Here is a 21,174-nt window from a genome sequence, read left to right on the forward strand (position 1 = left end):
GAACTGTCCTCATGTTTATTAATCAACAAAACACTGCAGTATATAGATACAAAACATTGAAAAACAAAAATATACGTTATGATATTTTTCATGATTAGCTCTTAGGTTCACGGTGCTCGTTAACTGAACCTGAGTAAAGATGGTATTTCATTATAAAGCTTTTGAATGGCGTAATTAAGTCAAGCAATCGAGCCATCCAACATTGTTCTAATGTCTAGCAAAAAAAAAACAATAAAACATTAACATATTTAGTAATATTACAATGTAATAGTAATAATATACTGCAGGCTTGTATGATACGACTATTATCGGATCGCAAGACGCAACCTCCGGAGTACACGAAGGCTAATCTGAATAGATAAATAGGTAAGTATTTTGTTGTACTTCTACAACATGATGTTACAATTAAAAATAAACAAAATATTACATTTGAATTTGCAATCTGTCATTTTTATATGATCGTTCATTGAGTGTTCTCATTTTGGCGCCAAAACATTGTACGATATTTTGCGATATTAAAATGAAGTGAGTGATAGAGGGAACCGAAAATGACCGTATTTATGCTCAAAGATCTAAGGAAGCCTCCCAATTAGTCGACAGAGTACAACGTGGGCACTATCCACTTCAGTCATGGCTTGGTTGGGTATTTGCTATAAAGGACTGACTTAACCATACTTTTGTGAAAAAAGTAGCAAAACATCGGCACAAGTGTATCAAGATACCATTCTTGAGAAGGTAGTGAAGCCCCTTAACACCAACAAGTTCAATAACCAAGAACGGTCCTTCCAGCAAGACTCATCGCCGGGTCCTAAAGCTCGGTCGGAATCAGTCTTCGTCGCAGAACGCAGTCTTGGTCGGAATCGAACGTTTCGAACTTCATCAGAGCTGAAGACTGGCCGTCGTCTAGTCCCGATCTTAATCCGCTGGATTATGATTTATGGTCAGTTTTAGAGATGATATTATGATATGATAATTTGGAGTCCCTAAAGCAAGTAAATTACTAAAAGCTATGTTTAAAAATTATTGTTAATAAATTTCTATCAAAGAATTAGGCTCAGGTGGAGGTGGATATGGGGGCCCCAACTGACACGAGGCCTGTGGCGCTACGTGGTTAATGCGGCACTGAGTACAACTTGGTAATAGATATAATGTTTAAAACGGTGATCGTGAACCGTCTTGTATTTATTAAATTAAAATATTATGCTAATACCAGCTTGAGCCTGCAACTAAGTTTGCGTGGAATTCCTGATTCTGCATTACAGTCAGAATCAGAGAGAAAATTTAAACATTTGAGCATAATCATAATTTTTTTTTCACAGGTAATATAGATATTAAGGTCCTATTGGTCAAATATAACAGAAGCGCAAAAGCTCCCAACTTAAATAATGGTACATAAGTTTCTCTATTAGCTATGCTAGTAGAATTAGATCTCACATAAAACAAACGCTCAAATAATTTTAAATAATTTATTTTTATATATTATATTATTTATCTACATTAAAGTGCTCTTATTATGTCTACAGTTATCTAACATTTATAATGACTATAATATACTATTGTTATATTAAAAGCAAAAAGTCGTTAATACATTTTGATTGTGTATTTACCCTTATAATATATTAAAAATAAGGTGCCACTATCTTACTACATAAAACGTTTACCACACAAAACATAATATTTATATTGTGAGGCTGTAGTGTATTTATCCAAGTTCATAATGTTGTAAGTAATAAGTGGATAGCTAAATTGTTATGTATTTCAGAATAACTCTTAAAATTGGAAATGAAATGAACAAATTAATACCGGTCAACATAACGCGGGACCTGCAACGAGAAACGACCATTCTCCCTCCCCGCGCGCCCCACCCCGTTGTCGTCCTGTTAGTAGCGTTAGCAACTTACTAATGCCACTAACAGAATCACTCGGAGCATACTTTAGGCTCAATGAACACCCGTGCAATATTTTTCTCGCTCTCTTAAGCTCACTACGTTTTATTCTAGCCTCCGAACTCAACATTTAATAACAATCACTAAATAAAAAAATATATTTTAGTTGTACGAATATATTAAAATAAAATGTAAAGAAGTTTCTTACTATTGCAGGTAAAGAATGAACTATTAATTTTAAGGACATTTTTTTAAATTTATTTGTTGAATGTGTAGATAACGTGATATTATTGTATTCAACTACACCCGGAAGTCCAACAGTAAAAGTCCTTTAACTCAAAAAATATGAACGTATAAAAATAAAAAATTTCCAACAAAAGTTGTAGAGAATAAAACGACCTACAAAAATGAATGCATTTTATTTATTAATCTAATATTTTAAGAGTTATCGGGCGAGATAGAAAAACCGGTTTATTAAATGGGCCATAAATCGTAAACTATAGAAGGTTCACAGGAAATAAAAGACGAAAAATTTAATTTTCTACATTTACCGTTGTAATAATAAATATATATATATAAAGTGCATAGTTTCCGAGATATTGGCAAAAAACTGTTTTCCAGAGCAGCTGGATCAGTCAGCATTTTATGATAAGCCTAAGCCTGCCTTGATAATATTAGATCGAAAATTTAGTGCGAAGTTAAATATTCTATTATTACTAGCCTACTTGATTTAAATCGCTTTTGTTGGGTTTTTGACTCTGACCGTACTTCCTAGAACTGTTATTCGAGCCAGGTGCCGCGTTAAGTTGACGGACTTATAGGTCTAAACAATTTGTTATTTTAAAGTGACACTCACTTCTGCGATTAATTATACAAATTATATTTGTAACCAAAATTAATGAGACAAACTGAAAGTTGGACAACAGTGACACAAGTCATACCAAGATTTAAGATCCATGCGTCACTCGATCGGTTGGCTCAGTTACCAACTGATAACTCGGATGGAACCCGAGAGGCGTGGGTTCGAGACCCGCATTGTTTATAAATGTTGGTTACAAATTTAACTTATATGTCTGACTCTGCAGAACTCCGGGGTGGAGGAGGGGGCTTGGTTGTGTATAATATCAAATTGAACTGGTAATAAGTGTATGAGAAGAACATAAAAAGTATTGGAACATGCCTTGCTATATTAATAATAATAATAATAAAGGTCTTTAATCAATCACCAATAGAAATAATATTTAAAAATAATACAATATTTTAAAAAGTAAAAAAAATACTAACGTAAGTAACCAGTTAAGTTATTAGCGTGCCCGGTAACACACATATAGACGTGCCCGGTGATACACATATAGACAGTAAGTAACGTTTGCTTACACAAGCTTTGACAATCACTTAAAAGTAGGTATTTATATCAAAACAATTAGATTATGGTTATCGTATCGTGTAGGTTGATTCAATGGTATTTACAATATTATTTGTATACTAACAAGATTACACTTTCATTTAATAATAAGTAAGCCTAAACTTAAATTGTTAAATACATTCACTTAAGATTATTAGGGTCATATAATAATTATATTATCTATATGTTAACCATATATAATATGTTATTACTGCATATATTTAATTAATAAATATAAATATAGTGTTAATTATTATTTATTTAGAGTAGGTAGTTAAATTATAAATAAATGTATACTCTATTTTTATTAAATTAAGTACAAATTGTTAAATATGTGCAGTAAAACCAAAAACAAAATTTTTGGAAAGTATTACTTAATAGTTCAATTGTTTTTTTTTTTACTCCATATTGTACCACACACTTTCAAATAGAAAAAAATTTAAATAAAAATAAAAAAATCAATCTTAACTTAGTTAATAGCGCCATCTTATATACATATCTTTGGAACGCGTTACAAACACCACACTGACTAGATTCCACCCGATATATCTTTCTTTACCTTAACTACTAAGCCTTATTAAGAAAATACATTAAAGATACTCTATTTCATATTTTATACCATACATTTCACTCTCCGTATTAAGTTAGTGAAATTGTGGCAAAACATGAAATAATACTATAACTCGAGACATAATATTGTATACACAAGGCCCTAACTATAATATAACAATATTTATAACCGTTAAACGTTTTCTCTTTTATTTTTTAAATATAGAAAGCTTAAAATGATGTAGTTGACTTGAAAACAAAAGATAAAAAGATAATGTTAAAGACAATTGAATATACGATGTTTATGTAAAGTTGTAATTGTCGTGTGTTGGAACGGGGATGGAACCTTGTTATATTAACGTTTGCATGACGTCATCGGGCAATAATCAAAGTATATGATTGGATCTGAGGATTGTATGACGTGTCATTCGGAAATTATATTAAGAAATGATTGATATAAATATTTTTAATTGCATTAAATAGATCGGGGAACCGATTAGCACCAAAGAGTAAAAAAATCTTAGTTTGATTTTGGTGATATACAGGGTTAATTAGATTGAATGAATACATTTAGTAGATCGAATTGGAGGAAAGAAAAAAGATTGAATTTTAAAAGGAACGGTCGATATTGTGAGTTACACAAGTTTATTTTCACGATTTGTTTTTGTCATAAACTCAATAATAAATACTAATTATTAGATTTTAGCGAGTTTAATAATAGTTTAATATCCTTTATCATGGAGGGACATAATATTAATAATATATTTAATACGTATTTTATATGACTAGAAAATGACTATATGAATTACCAAAGTATGTGACTAGAATATTACGTAGGTCTGTATTCAAGAAGACATCTCAATATGTAATCCGTGACTAAGTGTATTTTGTCTCTCTTACACACACTCTTGACCACCACATAACGTATTGAGAGTTGAGACTCCTGCTGGACCGTCACCTTGACCTACCCACTATTAATATTTACTTAAATTACCTATTTACTTAGTTAATATTAAAGAAAGACTAGATTGATAAGCGAGATTTTTTTAAAGACTCGATATTTTGAGATCGAATTAACACTATGAAATATTTTAAAATTTAATTTTATAATAACTTGTAGATTACATTATTTTAATATTCCCATTATTAAAATAGAGATCTAATAACTATAGTGACTAGGTAACTAACTATACGTTTAATTTAATATTTTATAATCAGAAAAAGTGACTAGATAATTTTTTTTTAAATAAAAATGAATTTGACATATATTTATACATATTTTGTAAATAAAATACTCCACTAAAAGTAAAAGAAATATGACTAGACTCTTTGGTTTGTTTAAATTGTAAATATGTAACTAATAGACAACTTTAAAATCGACTAAAGAAATCTGCCCGCAGCGAAACTAGTAGTGTCATGTCATACCAAGAATTACAAAGTGGTTGTGAAAAAATTATGAGAAATGGTTGTTTGTTGCATGGCCTGGCAATGTATCTAAAAATATACCTTCATATCGATTGATGGCCCTTACGAACTATTTAAGAATACTACATCAGTTTTTAACATAATAAAAATGGTCTGCATTAGATATAGATATATATTTGACACGTGACCTAGTTATAAATGTATGGAAACCAGCCGACCTAAATACAAAATAAACTTGTAGAAAGCTTAACATAAAAATAAAATAAAAATTTCCAGTCTTAAGAAAAACAGGCAGGCTGAGTATTTATTAATTACTTTACGTACTTAGTGATTATAATTTAAGCTTTTTTCTTAATACTACCCGATGAGTAAGTTTATTCACACGACGAAAGTCGAAATAATCTTTGTACCTTAAGTTTGCAAGCCAACTATTCAATAACTTCTAAATTGAGTGATTAAAATTAATTAATAAATAATACATACAAAAGTGGCATTATTATGTTAGACATAACCACATTTCAAATTTGGAATGGTGCTGTAGGAGATCATATTTACATATTTTAATACTATTTCGGTAAGACGTAACATAATATATATACATACGTACTTAAAACTATTACACACACGAACACAGAACTAGATTTCGATGAATTACGAGTAATAAAATGAAGTATCATGTCCATACGGTCTGGAATATGGATACATAGATTGCATGCTATATGGAAAGCGCGGCACTGGCCGCAGGATGTGACGTCAGCCGTCCCCGGCGCCGCCCTCGTCCTCGGAGCCCGTCACGTCTAAACTTCTAGAATCTTCTGAACTGCAGTGTGAAGCACATCGAGCAGGCATGTCATCCCAACTCGCCTCTTGTTGAGGCGCAGGTATTTTGTTCCAGAAGTTATTGAACTTGTTATCACAGATCGAATCCTATAAAATAATTATAAATACATGCGTGTAATATACAAGAGGCATATTTTCTATTATCTAGTTTGGTTGTTGCAGGTAATTGGAATAAAAGTTTTATTTACTTACATTTTGTTTTGTCTGCATAATAAAAAATAGGTAGGAACAGTCAAAGGCAACAGAGTAACACGTCAGTTTTAAAACAGCACAAGATTTATTTGTTAACAAATGAGGTTCCTTTTCACAATCATCTTGTTCGTATCTCAATTGAATCTCATAATGTTAATTACTAAAATATAGTTTGCTTCAAAAAATAGCAGAGAGACGAAGAGTTATCTGACTCCTGCCACCGAATTGAACCTTCTCGCGATAAGCCACGAATTAGGATGTCATCCAAACCATCTGGATGTGTGGCGTTCTTCCAGAGTGCGGTTTCAAGGTATTTTCTTCCATGTACTAAAAAGTGCGGTGTTTCCGGGACGACACGACATGGCTATCTTCAAAAAAAGCGCGTAAAACTTGTCCTTATGGGTTGGCAACGTTCCTGTGATTCCTCTAGTTGCAAGATAATTTGGGCGGCGATGATCACTTAATATAAGGTAACATGTACGCCCTCCTTTTCCATAAAAAAAAGAATAATCTGCCATAAAATCTCACCGGTTGGTATGTAGCATAATCCACGTGGACTTGGCGAAATGCTGAAGGTTCCTTATCAGCTTCACTTTCCGGCTGTTCATGAGCTAGAAGATGTTTTCGAAGATACGCCTGCCTCCGGAATAGCTTTCCACATCTTTCGCAGGAAAACCGTCCAGTTTCTGATGTGGTCGGTTCTCGTCGTTTAGCAGGTCCAGGCACCCGGGGCTTGTGCCATCGTCGATGAGAGGCCAGATTAGCTGGGCAGTTGAAAACCTTCAAGATAAATATTTTCTATTTAGTTTTGCATAACCACTCTATATAGATACTCTGGTTCTTTATTGTAATAAAACTAAACTGGTGCTGAAACAAGCGCCATAACAGTGATAATATAATTTCACCCGTAACTAAACGACCAATAGTAAAGCATATTATATGATGCGAGTCAGTCGATACAGCAAGTACATTCATTTATTTTTGGAATAGAAGTACAAACGAAGTCATAGTAAGTGATCACGGCTGGCCGCACCTTATTGTAACACCAGAGGTATCACAGGAGCGTTACCAACCTCAACAGTGTACAAGATTTCATAATAACAAAACAGAAGAAACTTCGTACCAAAATATGGTTATTTTTTTGTGTGTGTTCATTTAAAATATTGATCAATAAAGATTCGATACCGGTTAACTTCATTCTTTTTACTTTTCTGATCTTGCGGTTGTCCACGGGGAGTTGTCTCACCATTTTCAATCTAGTGTATTCTTGTCCGTTTGCCCCTCTTTTGTATAGAAGGCACTCGAATATAAAACAACGATACAATGATGTATGGGTAGAACCTACCATCATCATATCCCGATGTTTAAACGACTATACACACATATACAATAATTAATTGATTGTTTCTCGTACTTCTGTTAAATATTGTTGCACCATTATAATAGATAATAATTATCAGCAATGTACGTCCGTGTGCGTGTCACACAATGTGTAACAAATGTGAACAATAATTTGTCTACATTTTAGATGATTCCCATGGAAATTGTACCAAGTGTTGACAACGCCACCCTTCCGTTATTTTTTCCCACAATCGATATGATGTTACGATCGTGAAGTAATAATAATTGTTAAATACGATATCGAGAGCTATTTACACCCCATCAATTATCATGTTGATCTAAATGATAACTATTGACATATTTTTTGCATTGTATTATTGTCGCGATGTAGTCAAATTTTTGGGTGGTAAAACAGATAGTAAATATATCGCGAATGGGTTATCGTCTGACAAATTTCTGGCTATGCTATAAATTCACTTAGAAAATCATACGCAGAAACTATCAATGGGGCGTATTCTTACTGAAATTATTTTTATTTAGATACAAGGTTCATTTATTAAACAACTATCATACCTGCCAACCAAATAGACAAAGTCAACCTAACGTTGGCATGAATAGTTCCTTCTTTTGAATACGATTTGTGTTTAAAACAAATGAGTGAAATTTATAAAAAAAAAATGATTTTTTTTATTCATTTACAAAATGTATTGACATATATTTTTGGGGAACCCTTTATTTTTATGCATGTAACCTCGCTCCAACAGGCTACGGCATGAGACCACCGTTTAGTACTCTGTTGTAAAGTTAGCACACAAGACATGCATATGCGTAAAAGTTTGATATTAAATACGGTCAATCCCTTTAACGGATGGGGTGGAGTTCGCTTCCTATTTGGAACCTCTACTATGAAACTCAAATCTGTAGTCCAGTATTACTTTCTATTCATACTCGAGTTACAGTACACCCCGCTCTATCAGTATGTGTGTTTTGAAAATTTACTATATTTGCTTATTTTGCATTGTAAGAAAGAAAATAAATTAGTAGAGGCAGCCATTATTACTCGCAAATATTAATTGTGGTTTGCCGTATTATTTACAAATCTCCCCAACTTAGTTTAACGTGAGTTCAATGTGAATTCGTTGCTATCGTACGGAATATAAGCTATTTAATAAAAATGCAATACCTTATCACATTCCGGGCAGCGATACTCAATGTGGACAATTCTGGAACATCTATGCTGCGCTAGGGCAAATGCGTCATTATATAAGCGCCTGCACAAACGACATATATATCGTCCGAGACGATTTTCTATACTAGCAATCAGCGCTTTAGCTTCTTCAGTTACTTCTACGACATTGAAAGCGGGGTCAATATCTCCCTAAAAATTAAAAAATAAATTTTTAAATTTTAAATTTCACATCAACTTTCAAACGCTTAAATATTTATTGTCGTTGAATCAGCGATAAAGCTGTGACGATAAATCTAAAAACGCTGATTTATTCCGTTCCAAATGTCTCTAAACGCTACCCTAAACGTAAATGGGGCGGCTTGCCCTTACAACTGTTATTAGCGCAAAACACAAAACACAATACGCGATTTCATAGCTTTTAATTGCAACGATAAGGAAAGTCGCTTTGCGGCCTACTCTAATAGTATGGTAAGAGTTGTTAATTAACCGTTTCTATAGCTTTGCTGTTATCGCGACAGAAATATTACAAATTATGCACGGGAATTTAAACTGTTTATAATTTACCTTTCGCACAACTAATGTTTCATCTTCAGCCAAATCTCGAATTATAGTGCCAGAGACTGGTGAAGTTTTGTCTTCATCGAAAGTCAGGCGTCTTACAGCTTTACTTTTTTTCAAGGGATGCTGAGGTTTCAATAGCTTTTTAGGACGCTCTTCAACATCTTTTATCTCCACAATTTCTGGTGAACTTCTCTCACTCTTCGAATTTTCACCATCATTTGGAAGACATGTTCGAAGTTCATCAAAAAACTTTTTCGTAAATTTTATTTTCTTAGCCTCTGGACTGTCGCTGTCGTTTGAACTTTCATCGTCAGATTTCCTTTTGAGTATATTATTTGTTAAGTCATCTTTTGTCTCGTCATCTTCGAAATGTCGAAATATCTTTGGAGGTTTTTCTGTTTTACTATTATCTGAAGTCTTTCTTTTCTGGCTAGGTGGAGGTGTGCACGGAGGAGTAATAGGCGATGTTTGTTTGACAGAGAGGTCGAGAGGAACGGAAGGTTCATGGTAGTAAGCTAGATATTGTTGGAGTAGTGTAGGATGCTGAGGGGGAATGAGATCATGTAAATAGTTGCTGGTGACTCGGACTTGAGGAGCTGCATACTGATGGTAGAATCTTGATGAAGCTAGGCGATGAAAATGTGGCAAAGCTGCTTCCATGCTCACGATTTATTCAGCGCCAAAACGAAGCCATATTTTCCTTTTGGAAATTGTCTTATTTAGTGATCATCGAACTCTGTAATAGAATATGTAAAATAATCTATTAATAAATAATAATTTATCATCAATTTTATTTTGGTGAGGAGACGTCAGAGGGTAGTAATGATAGTCTGACTGACATCCAATAATAATTACTTCCTGAGTGAATTATATTCAAACAAAACAAATTTTATTACTATATTTACAATACCATGACTACATATTTCTCCCTGAATCTGAGAGAAACTAAAGTAAAACATAATATAGAGATAACTTTATGAACGTGTTAGTATCGTGACCAAGAATTACATTGCTCGTCACTGAACAAGAAGCTTTTTATGGAGGAGGAGAACAAACATGCGTACGGATCACCTAATGGTAAGTGATCGCCGCGGCCCAGGTTACTTCAAAGATTTATTCTAACTTATTCTCTGTTTAGCAGAATTTGGTAGGAACCTCCTTGAAAAACGTACTGTAGATGAACGCCACACATCCAGATGTAAGGCTTAAGGTTTTTTTTATTGAACAGTACAAATACATAATATTATTACCAGACACTAGCAATCCACTTTTTTCGAAGGGGTTTGTTTGAAGCGTGTCCTGCGAAAGTGGAACTGACCACAGGAGTCAGGCTAGGTTGGTGGATGGAGGCGTCTTTCTTTGGTGAAGCAGTAATGTGCAAGCGTTATTGTGTTTCGGCGTAAATTAATCGTTTAATGAGATAATATCGTATGTCTCAGAATGTTGAGCATAGCGCTTAGATTTTGGGTTTTACAATAAACCTGTGGTGTACCGGGCATTGCATTGTATCGGGCAGGGCGTATCACTTGGCATCAGTTGAAGGTCTTGCTCGTCTGTTTTTTTTTCTAATCAAAAAATGGATTAGATTAGAGTAGGTTTAGAGACCCGAAAGTGTAGAGTACTACGATACTAGGCGATCCATTATGGAGATTTTTGATGAAGAGCGGTGATACGACTTGATATTTTGTTGCTAACACGCAAACTTGAATCTTAATTTTAAAACTTAACTATGCCACATGCAAAAAATGCCTAAAATATTTTTAATATAGTGAAAATCTTTACAGTTATATTTTAACAATAAAGTAAATAAATTTTCGAAAAGGAAAAAATAAATGTAAGCGAATAGATGTAGAGTTTTCGTAGTAATATTGTTTAAGAAATACAAAGAGAATGTGTCACCTCTAGTGATTGCCGAGTGAATGAGTGAACCATTAAGTTGATTGTAACAATCTCTTCAACATTTATTTCTCTTTATATTTTTGCACGAAACTTTGTGGCTTTTATTTGAACTGTTTCGTCTTGATCTTAGGCATCTTTGAATAATGCCACTATAATTAATTATATAAATTGTAAACTCATTAATACAATTAAGTTTAAGTTAGCTTATGATTGATCAACACTAGTTATAGGACATTGCTCCTTTTCCAATCTGGTGTATGTTTCAGAAAGTTATTTACGTTATAGTAACCAGTAAAAGTTTGTAAAAATTGTTGTGAACTTCGTAACAAATTTGTTTTGTATGTTTTCTGGGATCATGATTAAAAATTAAATGTTTATACATGGCATTAAGAGCACAACAAGGCCTTCAATTAATATAAAACATAATATAAATATGGAGGAATGTTGCTGGTGATAAAAAAAAATTGATAACAAGAACTCGGCAAATTATTGCAATGTATACTAACTTGCTTATTATTATTTTGTTAAACTACGGACGTGTTCTGTTCAGGTTAGGTCAGCTCGTGAGCTATTCCTGTGTCAGTGTATCGAAACGTGTAAACGTGTATTTTTCGAAACGACCCGCTAGATAATAAATAATATATGTTACCAGACAAACCCGATTTTAGAACAAACTAGTTTTTCCTAAGCCAAACCAGTTCATCCTCCACGCGATAGAAACAAACCGGTGCCGGCTAATACTTGTTCTTCTCATATAAGGACGTGGCTACTAACTAGTATAGACTAGGCTAAACTAGTTTATCCTATATTAGGTTTTCTTATACCTATAAGGCTCAACGGTTCACCCTAGTCCCTAGGGTAAACGGGTTTGTCGAAAGGCTGATAGTAGAAACAAGTTTAACCTAGTCTTTACCGGCTTATCCAATCTCTAAAGGCTGAACTAATTCGGCCTAGGAAATACTAGTTTGCCCTAAAATCGAGTTTGGCCGGTAACATATATTAAGAATAATATGATATTTTTATATTAGTATTATAATAGAAAATATTCAATCCCACGCGACTTGTATGTTTATCCGGTAACACAGCACCTATAACACGACCATTAAAACATTACTTATTCATACTATTTACTCTAAACCAGAATAAAAAGTTTGTAGTAAAAAGGGATCCGTATTGCGAGGGTCGCAACAAAGGGAGAGAGCGTGGGAGCGATCTGGAGAACGGGGATGAAATGTCCCTTTAGTGAAGTAGACTTATGTTGTCAATCATTGATGGTCACAAACATGGATTAATGTTACTTTGAACATCAAGGCGGTTTAAGATCTGGATCTTGAACAAATATAAACAGTTGTTCTCAATAACAGCTACTTTCAATATACGATCTATAATCTAAGATCCTTTCAGTTCGGATTTTATGTCAAACACGAATCAAATTATTTCATTCATACTTTTATGATTAATATAAAAAATATTATTAAATATAGATTTTAAAACACTAATTGAAAGTCAAAATCTAGCTATCCATTAATATATGATCGGGCGCAAGGAACTGAGCAGGATTCTTTTTTTCAAATAAAATTTCGTTACTGTCAGACACTATTTATTCCCAATCTGTGATATTATTAAGAAAGTCATTTATGTCATAGTAACCCGTTTTGTCTTGAACATTTTCTGAGATCATGTTTTAAGAGCATAAACAAAAGACCTAGGTAACTAATTCGGTTATCTATTTTATTATTTGGCTATTGTTATAAACAATTAGAATGATTAAACTCATTAGGGTATAAGAATACCAACCACTCAAGAAATCAATGGATATTATATTTTTATAATATTAAAGTTAATATCATATATAATTTAAAACACCATTTTATTACGTAATAATAATAATAATAATGAAACTAGTAATTATTGTTCTTTCTGTATTATAATAATTAGTAATAATTACCAAGTATTATATTAACATAACCATGTTTTCGAAGAAGTCAAGTTAGTGATAATATTTTTGGATAAATATTATTTTGTTGAAATATAATTATTAGTACTGGGCGTGTCTACGCAGTGGGAGGTGTCAGCAGAAGTGATCTGAAGTGGGCGTCTCCGAGGAGGCACAGGCTCTCATCCCCCGGAATAAGTTACTAGTAAGGTTTGAAAGTGCGTAACTTGGAACCTAGGCGAGTATTCCTTGATATTAATGTCGAATTGACTCATTTTTTATCACCAATGCTTTATAAATAGTTTCAGATTACATAAAGTTTCAGTTTCATAAATTAAACCTAAATTAATTTACCACTAAACATTTGTATTACCAAATAATTATAAATAAAGTAATTAAAAACGATGCATTAAAACGCTTGTATTAACTTTGAATGTTTATCTGTGTATTTCAGATTCTTTAAACGTGATTTTAAAAATAAAATAAAAAATTATAAAAAGTGAATTGACGTGGAACTTCATACTCTTATCAAATACCTAAAATATAATTAATTAAAAGTATATTGTTATGGGGCAGTGCGGCCGATATTAATACCATCTTTGTGCTGCAGAAGAGGGCTATTCGCGCGATTTATAACCTAGGTCCTGAAGAATCATTAAGAGAAAAATTTAAAGAAATAAACATTTTGACTGTTGCTTCTCAATACATTTTTGATAATGTTCTATATGTTCATAAGCACATTGAGGAATTCTCTAGAAACATTCATAATGTTAACACGAGGAACAAACATAAACTTGTTATGCCTACTACTCGGTTGGTTCGAGTCAGTAAGTCTTTTTTTGGGCGATGTTTATGCTTCTACAATATGATCCCAGAAAATGTACAAAACAAATGTGTTACGAAATTTAAAAGAATTGTTAAAAAACGTTTGTGTGGGAAAGGTTATTATAGCATAAACGATTTTCTTAATGACACCACGGACTGGGAATAAAGCGAACACCCTCAGGCTCCCTTAATTATAAATGTTTATTGTACGATATCACATTGTAATCCATATTTTATATAAAAAAAGCCCGCTGAGTTTCTTGCGCCCATTCTTCTCAGGTCTGAGGCAGTCTCTTTTGAATGGGTGGTAGTTTTTGACGTTCAATAAGTGATTTTAAATCCTATTTTGAATAAAAATATTTGAATTTGAATACTCTGTGGCACTTTTATAAGCTTGGTATGTATGTATGTTTATATGTCACGTTATGTTTGAACGTAATTTTTACCTCCGCAGTGTCAGACTAATTTGAAACTTTGCACAATAATCAAGGACCGATAGAAATGCAGTAATAGAAATAGTGTATCCCTTTACCCTTACCCAGGATCTTCAGGATCTATGATATATTATGATAGTCTCGTTGCAAGCAATCTGCAAGTATCGATTCTTTTTTATTTTTTTTATATGCGAAGTAAAATGTCTTTTGGCGAAGTGAAACTGTTTTAAAAAGAATTCACGAAATAAGATTTATGTATGACGATATTATGTTGCCCCGCGTTCACAGACCTGTTGTTTGTAGGTAGCGTGGTATCTAGTCGAGGCGTACACGAAGATCTAGCAATAATATAAGAATCTAATCGACTGCGGAAACGATTATTTACAAGCTATTATAATTATTTTAACCCCACTCTGTGATATCTACGATGTTCTTAGTACAGTAGTGAAGTATTATGTATTTATGTATATTTTTTTTTATAATAATATTGACACACTTTTTACGCAAATTATCTTGCCCCAAATGACAAATGACAATGCAAAAAAGACAATGACATATTTAATACAATATACTTACTTAAACATACATAAATTCATATAAACATACATAAATACATCCACGACTCGGAAATAAACATCCATATTCATCATATAAATGCTTGCACCTACCGGGATTCGAACCCGGGACCTCTAGCTTAGTAGGTAGGATCGCTAACCGCTCGGCTATACAGTTCGTCAAATAATAATAATTAAGTAGATGTCATTTAAAGGTATCGTCTCAAATAGTATGTAATTATAAAAGCTAATATTTAAATCACACCCAAGCCCTTAATAATTACCTAATCCTGTTATTATCGCCTCAAATTTGAAGAGCGTGAATTAAGCCAAATGCTAGGCGTGAATTGTATACATTTTATATTAGAACGGGTTATAATTATTAACACCGGGTATTATCCAATATTGACGAGCTGTTACACGTGTATTTATAATCTGACCAATATATAGTTATTTAATTAAAGATAGAACAAACTGGACAACAGACGGTTCCGTACATAATAAAAGGGAAAAGGTTTTTTTTTCATCATAAATCGAAAACATAAAGTAGTTAATATCGGGGGGTATTGGGTATCGTATGAAAGGGCTTATATTATATCATACGGTTACTTTCATTCATAATTTGAACCGTTGCCGTTCCTTGCATATTAAAGAGCCTGTATTTTTAAGATTTAATAATAAATGGATAATTTGTTACCTTTTTTAAGTGATAACACTCACTTCTAAGATTTTTTTTTTATGGAATAGGAGGACAAACTAGCGTACGGGTTGTTAAGTTGTTAAGTGATCACCGCCGCCCACAATCTCTTCCAACACCGGAGGAATCACAGGAGCGTTGCCGGCCTTTAAGGAAGGTGTACGCGCTTTTTTTGAAGGTACCCATGTCGTATCGTCCCTGAAACACCGCACAAGGAAGCTCATTCCACAGCTTCGTAGTGCGTGGAAGAAAGCTCCTTGAAAACTGCACTGTGGAGGACCGCCACACATCCAGATGGTGAGGATGATATCCTAACTTGTGGCGTGTCGTGCGAAGGTGGAATTCAGCGGCAGGAATCAGGTTAAACAGCTCTTCGGAACACTCCCCGTGATAAATGCGGTAGAAGACACACAATGAAGCGACGTCTCTACGCAACGCCAAGAGATCCAGCCGTTCACAGAGCACTGAGTCCCCGACAATTCGAGCTGCTCTACGTTGCACGCGGTCAAATGGATCAAGCTGATACTGGGGTGCGCCAGACCAGAGATGACAGCAATACTCCATGTGTGGCCGGACCTGCGCTTTGTAGAGCGCTAGTATGTGGGCCGGCTTGAAGTATTGCCGTGCTCTATTAATGACGCCCAGTTTCTTTGAAGCCAATTTGGCTTTGCCTTCCAGATGACCACGAAATTGGCAATCGCTCGAGATTTCGAGACCCAGTATTCACAAATAAAGTTTGAAAAACAAAATTTTATGAACGATGCGGGACTCGAGTACGAGGGACAACTGGAACGGTTGGCTCAGTTAGTTAGAGCACCGGCACGGAACGCCGGAGGTCGTGAATCAAATTTTATTTGTGAATAAATAGATAGTTTTCAGACCTTTCCCTATACGTTTAGTATAAGACGGCATTACTTGCCAAATTTCATAGTTCAATGAAAAATACCCCATAAATTTTTATTCCCTTTAGAATGTCGCAATATACGTTTGTTGTTTACTTTGAAGATTTTCACAGCTTTGAAAGAATGTACAGATGTGAGTAATTTGTTTTAATTTCAACTCGATTCCTCCATGCGATCCCCAGATAAGGGTTCTTGACAGAAAGACGGATGGCCAACAAAGTGACGGAACTCTAAAAATACTATTTTACCAAAAAAAAAATGTGACTATAATTGATCCGATCGCTACCTCATCTTAAAAAAAAGGTGGTCCAGCTGATAAAGATACTTAGATTTCGAAACTAAAACCACACAAAAGACTCCAAATGTATATAATATGAAAGGCTTCTTAAACTTATATAACTTCCTGTTCTCAAGAAATCTCATACTTTACTTCAAAAGCCTTCCTGCTTTAACAACTTAAAGTTGTTAAGCACTACAGTTTGGAAAATTACAACTTGTCTCATGTATGTGTGAGATATTTAATGAACGCTAAACTTATCATATTATATTCCACCTTCGCACGACACGCCACAAATTAGGATATCATCCCCACCATCTGGATGTGTGGCGGTCCTCCACAGTGCGGTTTTCAAGGAACTTTCTTCCTCGTACTACAGAGCTGTGGAATGATCTTCCTTGTGCGGTGTTTCCGGGACGATACGACATGGGTACCTTCAAAAAAAGCGCGTAAACCTTCCTTAAAGGCCGGCAACGCTCTTGTGATTCCTCTGGTGTTGCAAGAGAATGTGGGCGGCGGTGATCACTTAACACCAGGTGACCCGTACGCTCGTTTGTCCTCCTATTCCATTAAAAAAAACAGTAATGTATTACGCTTGTGAGTGTACCAAAAACGCTTCAGTATATTTGATCGTGGAATTCAGTGGAAAAGTTCGTTTTGCTTGTAAAGTATATACTTATACTAAAGTACCTAATTTTTGTAGGATTAAAATGCCTTTTTTACATTTTTTGAGACTATACACATTACAAATTTATCATGACATTTAAATTAAATTTGGCTAGACTAGACTTCAAACCTATCAATAGGTAGCACATACAAATAATAGTATTTTATTAATATTAAAGACTAGCTGACCCGACAGACGTTGTTCTGTATATAATAAATAAAATAATGTTTTTATATGGATTTGTCAATAATATATCATAACATCAAAAATTACTTCGTAAAATATGCACCCTGCTGTCGCGATGAAATTGTTTCACAGCAGAACTGTCAAACCGTGCGTCAATAAATTCTCTAATAGAAATTATGTATGGACACATCAAAGGAAAAACAAATTTGTTGTTTTTATTTAATTTAGCAATTTTCCTATTTATTGAAAATTCCTTTTAAACCTTCCCTGGACTTCGTCAAATAATTCAAGACCAAAATTAGCCAAATCGGTTCAGCCGTTCTCGAGTTTTAGCGAGACTAACGAACAGCAATTCATTTTTATATAGATAGATAGGTGTAAGATTTGCATAAGAGGTGTATTAAATTAAATCTCTATAAAGTTATTTTATACTTTAGAGTTTTGTAAATCGGGTTTTTTAAGCGTATTTTTTTTTATTTTTTTACTTTTTAGTGTCATTAATCAGGTAAACTTGTGCTTGTACACTAATCTAATCTAACAATGTAGATCCCCTATTTAATTTTTTTGTGAAACACTGAAATATCGTGAATAACGTTTGTTAGCTATGAATGACAGGTAGACTAAGACTCACTTAACGGCAAACGGGTTTCTAATAATAATATGTAATCGAACTAAATGAAAGCTCATTAAAATACACTATACAATACAATAACTATAACAACATCATCCACGTTAACAAATATATTCATAAAATGAATAGTTAAACTAATTCAAATTTTTATTGGACCAAACGAAAAATATTCCGCATCAAACTTAAGAAGAATTACGTAAATCGGATCATAAATCTCAGAGTAATCGGTGTACATACATAACAAAAAAAATACCAATCGAATAGAGAACCTCCTCCTTTGCAAAGTCGGTTAATGACCTGATTGGTATGAGTTTATATACCAAAATAAAAAATAAGACTAAATATTACGGAATACTTGCCACACAACATCAATGAAAACGACATTCTAATCGGTTTAGCCGTTTCCTAGATGAGCGCCCCCGACCGCTTGTAACTATAACAAGTGATGAACTTGTTTCATGAATATTGTGTGTAAGTTAAGGGCGCACTCCCTATATTTTAGTTGGCTTAATAATATTAATACCCTTTAGATTACTTTACTTAATTATTTATGATTTCATAATATGTCAGAAGAACTCTTATTCAAAAAGGGAGTCCCTAACTTATGGAAGTCAGCCCATGTCCATCCGATCCCAAAGAACGGAGACAGTTCGGATCCGGCAAACTACAGGCCTATTGCTATTACATCCCTGCTCTCCACAATTATGGAGAGCATAATTAACCGCCAGCTCTTGGGAAACCTTGAAGGTCACCAGTTGATCAACGACCGACAGTACGGATTTCGCCATGGTCGGTCGGCAGGTGATCTTCTGGTATACCTAACATATAGATATATATAACTATTGAAAACAAGGGGGAAGGCCTGGCAGTTAGCCTGGATATAGCGAAGGCCTTCGATCGTGTATACAGGTCGTTGTCAACGGTTATTGCTCGAACCCGAAGCCCGTGAACGCTGGAGTGCCCCAAGGCTCGAATTGTCGGGGACCCAGTGCTCTGTGAACGGCTGGAGCACTTGGCGTTGCGTAGAGTCGTCTCAACATTGTATGTCTTCTACCGCATTTGTCACGGGGAGTATTCTGAAGAGCTGTTTCACCTGATTCCTGCCGCCGAATTCCATCTTCGCACGACACGCCACAAATTAGGATATCATGCCCACCATCTGGATAGCGGTCCTCCACAGGGGGAGTTTCAAGGAGCTTTCTTCTTCGTACTACAAAGCTGTGGAATGAGCTTCCTTGTGCGGTGTTTCCGGGACGATACGACATAGGTATCTTCGAAAGAAGCGCGTACGCCTTCCTTATAGGTCGGCAACGCTCCCGTGATTCCTCTGGTGTTGCAGGAGAATGTGGGCGGCGGTGATCACTTAACACCACGTGACCCGTACGCTTGTTTGTCCTCATTTTCCATAAAAAAAAGAATTCTTATCCGATTGATAGAAGAATCTACCCTAAGAAAGGTTCTGCGAACCTGAAAGGAAGCCCTTTTGCTTGGATTTATAAAAATGCTTAAAAAATATTTATTGAAACACAGACAAACAGAAAAAATGTCTCTATGTTATAAGTATAACAACTTTAAATTAGTTTATTTTACAAATTTTTTGGTAATGTTAAATGTAGAGATAGAAACAGTTTACAGTTTTATTACCTGTATTATTTATTATGTGTGGAAACAGACAAAATAACCTCGGTGTTAAAAGTATGACAAAGTTAAATTTTCTTATTTAATAAATGTTTAGTTTTTAATATATTATTGTGTATAATTTATAGCTGTAAATTTTGATTTAAAACAGTGGCTGAAGCCTTTCCATTTACTGATTAAACGTTTTTAATTTTTTATTTAAATTTCTAGGATTTTGGAGAAGCATGATTTATTTCGCCCAAACAAAAGACTTCGGTTATTCGACTTGTCTGAGTAGCGGGCATAATTCTAGAACCTTAATAAAACTGAACCCTTTCAAAACACAGGTGCGTAGGGTGTTACTATGGCGAAAAAATTATGACTCACCTTTTAGTGGTCCTCAGCTGACTAAGCCGGCACCCCCGGTGACGTCCAGCTCGAAGAAACTACTTCTCAAAAATACTAGAAGCTTCGCGAAGCCACAGAGTTGAATTCAATGAAACTCGGTTACGGTGAAAGTTGAGTTTGAAAAGTTTGTCGATGTTAGTTAGGGGTGCGCGACGACCGCCTTCGGGAACGGTCGGCTCAGGACTGACGAGTGACGGGTCCGGGTGACTACAGGGTGCTCTACGGCGCGTGCGGTTGGCACGAGCCGCCCCAACCCTCACACAGGGGGCTCCATTTTAGAATACTTTATTTTACCTATTTAATAAATGTTCCTTTTTTGTGACAATAAGTGTCGAGACGAGTAGGACGTTCAGCTGAAGACAATTGATATGCCCTGCCCATTACAATGCAGTGCCACACAGAATTCTGAAAAAAACCAAAAATTCTGAGTGGTACTAAAATTGCACTCGTCGCCTTGAGACAAGATTTTTAGCTCTCATTTTCCTAGTAATTTCAGTAGCTACGGGGCCCTTCAGACCGAAACACAATAATTCTTACACATTACAGCTTTATGGCCGAAAAAGGTGTTGTGCTTATGCTAGCTTCCCACTGGTACTGGTAAATGTGAACGTTTATGTGTTTTAATTTAACACGCCTACACCTGAACAACTAACAAAATTCCGAGGTAACGAACTAACGTTAATGATGGAAAGGCCGTGAATTACGAATACGTTTTGGACTTAGTTTGTGAAAATATCCGGTACTCGACATGTA

The 21,174-nt window shown here is 34.5% G+C and overlaps 1 protein-coding gene across 1 annotated transcript; it reads right to left on the minus strand.

Annotated features, from left to right (window-relative positions):
• Nucleotides 1–5,595: 5,595 nt before the first annotated feature.
• On the minus strand, nucleotides 5,596–20,589 carry LOC126972412 (zinc finger protein 354B-like). Its single transcript, XM_050819129.1, has 5 exons — nucleotides 20,401–20,589; nucleotides 9,392–10,124; nucleotides 8,822–9,016; nucleotides 6,826–7,077; nucleotides 5,596–6,192 (listed from the first exon to the last, which is right to left on the minus strand). Exons 2-5 carry the CDS (start codon nucleotides 10,046–10,048, stop codon nucleotides 6,019–6,021), a joined length of 1,278 nt encoding a protein of 425 aa, XP_050675086.1. The 5' UTR covers nucleotides 10,049–10,124; nucleotides 20,401–20,589; the 3' UTR covers nucleotides 5,596–6,018.
• Nucleotides 20,590–21,174: the final 585 nt, after the last annotated feature.

Source organism: Leptidea sinapis, chromosome 26 (genome assembly GCF_905404315.1).
Source record: "Leptidea sinapis chromosome 26, ilLepSina1.1, whole genome shotgun sequence".
NCBI classification, from domain to species: domain Eukaryota; kingdom Metazoa; phylum Arthropoda; class Insecta; order Lepidoptera; family Pieridae; genus Leptidea; species Leptidea sinapis.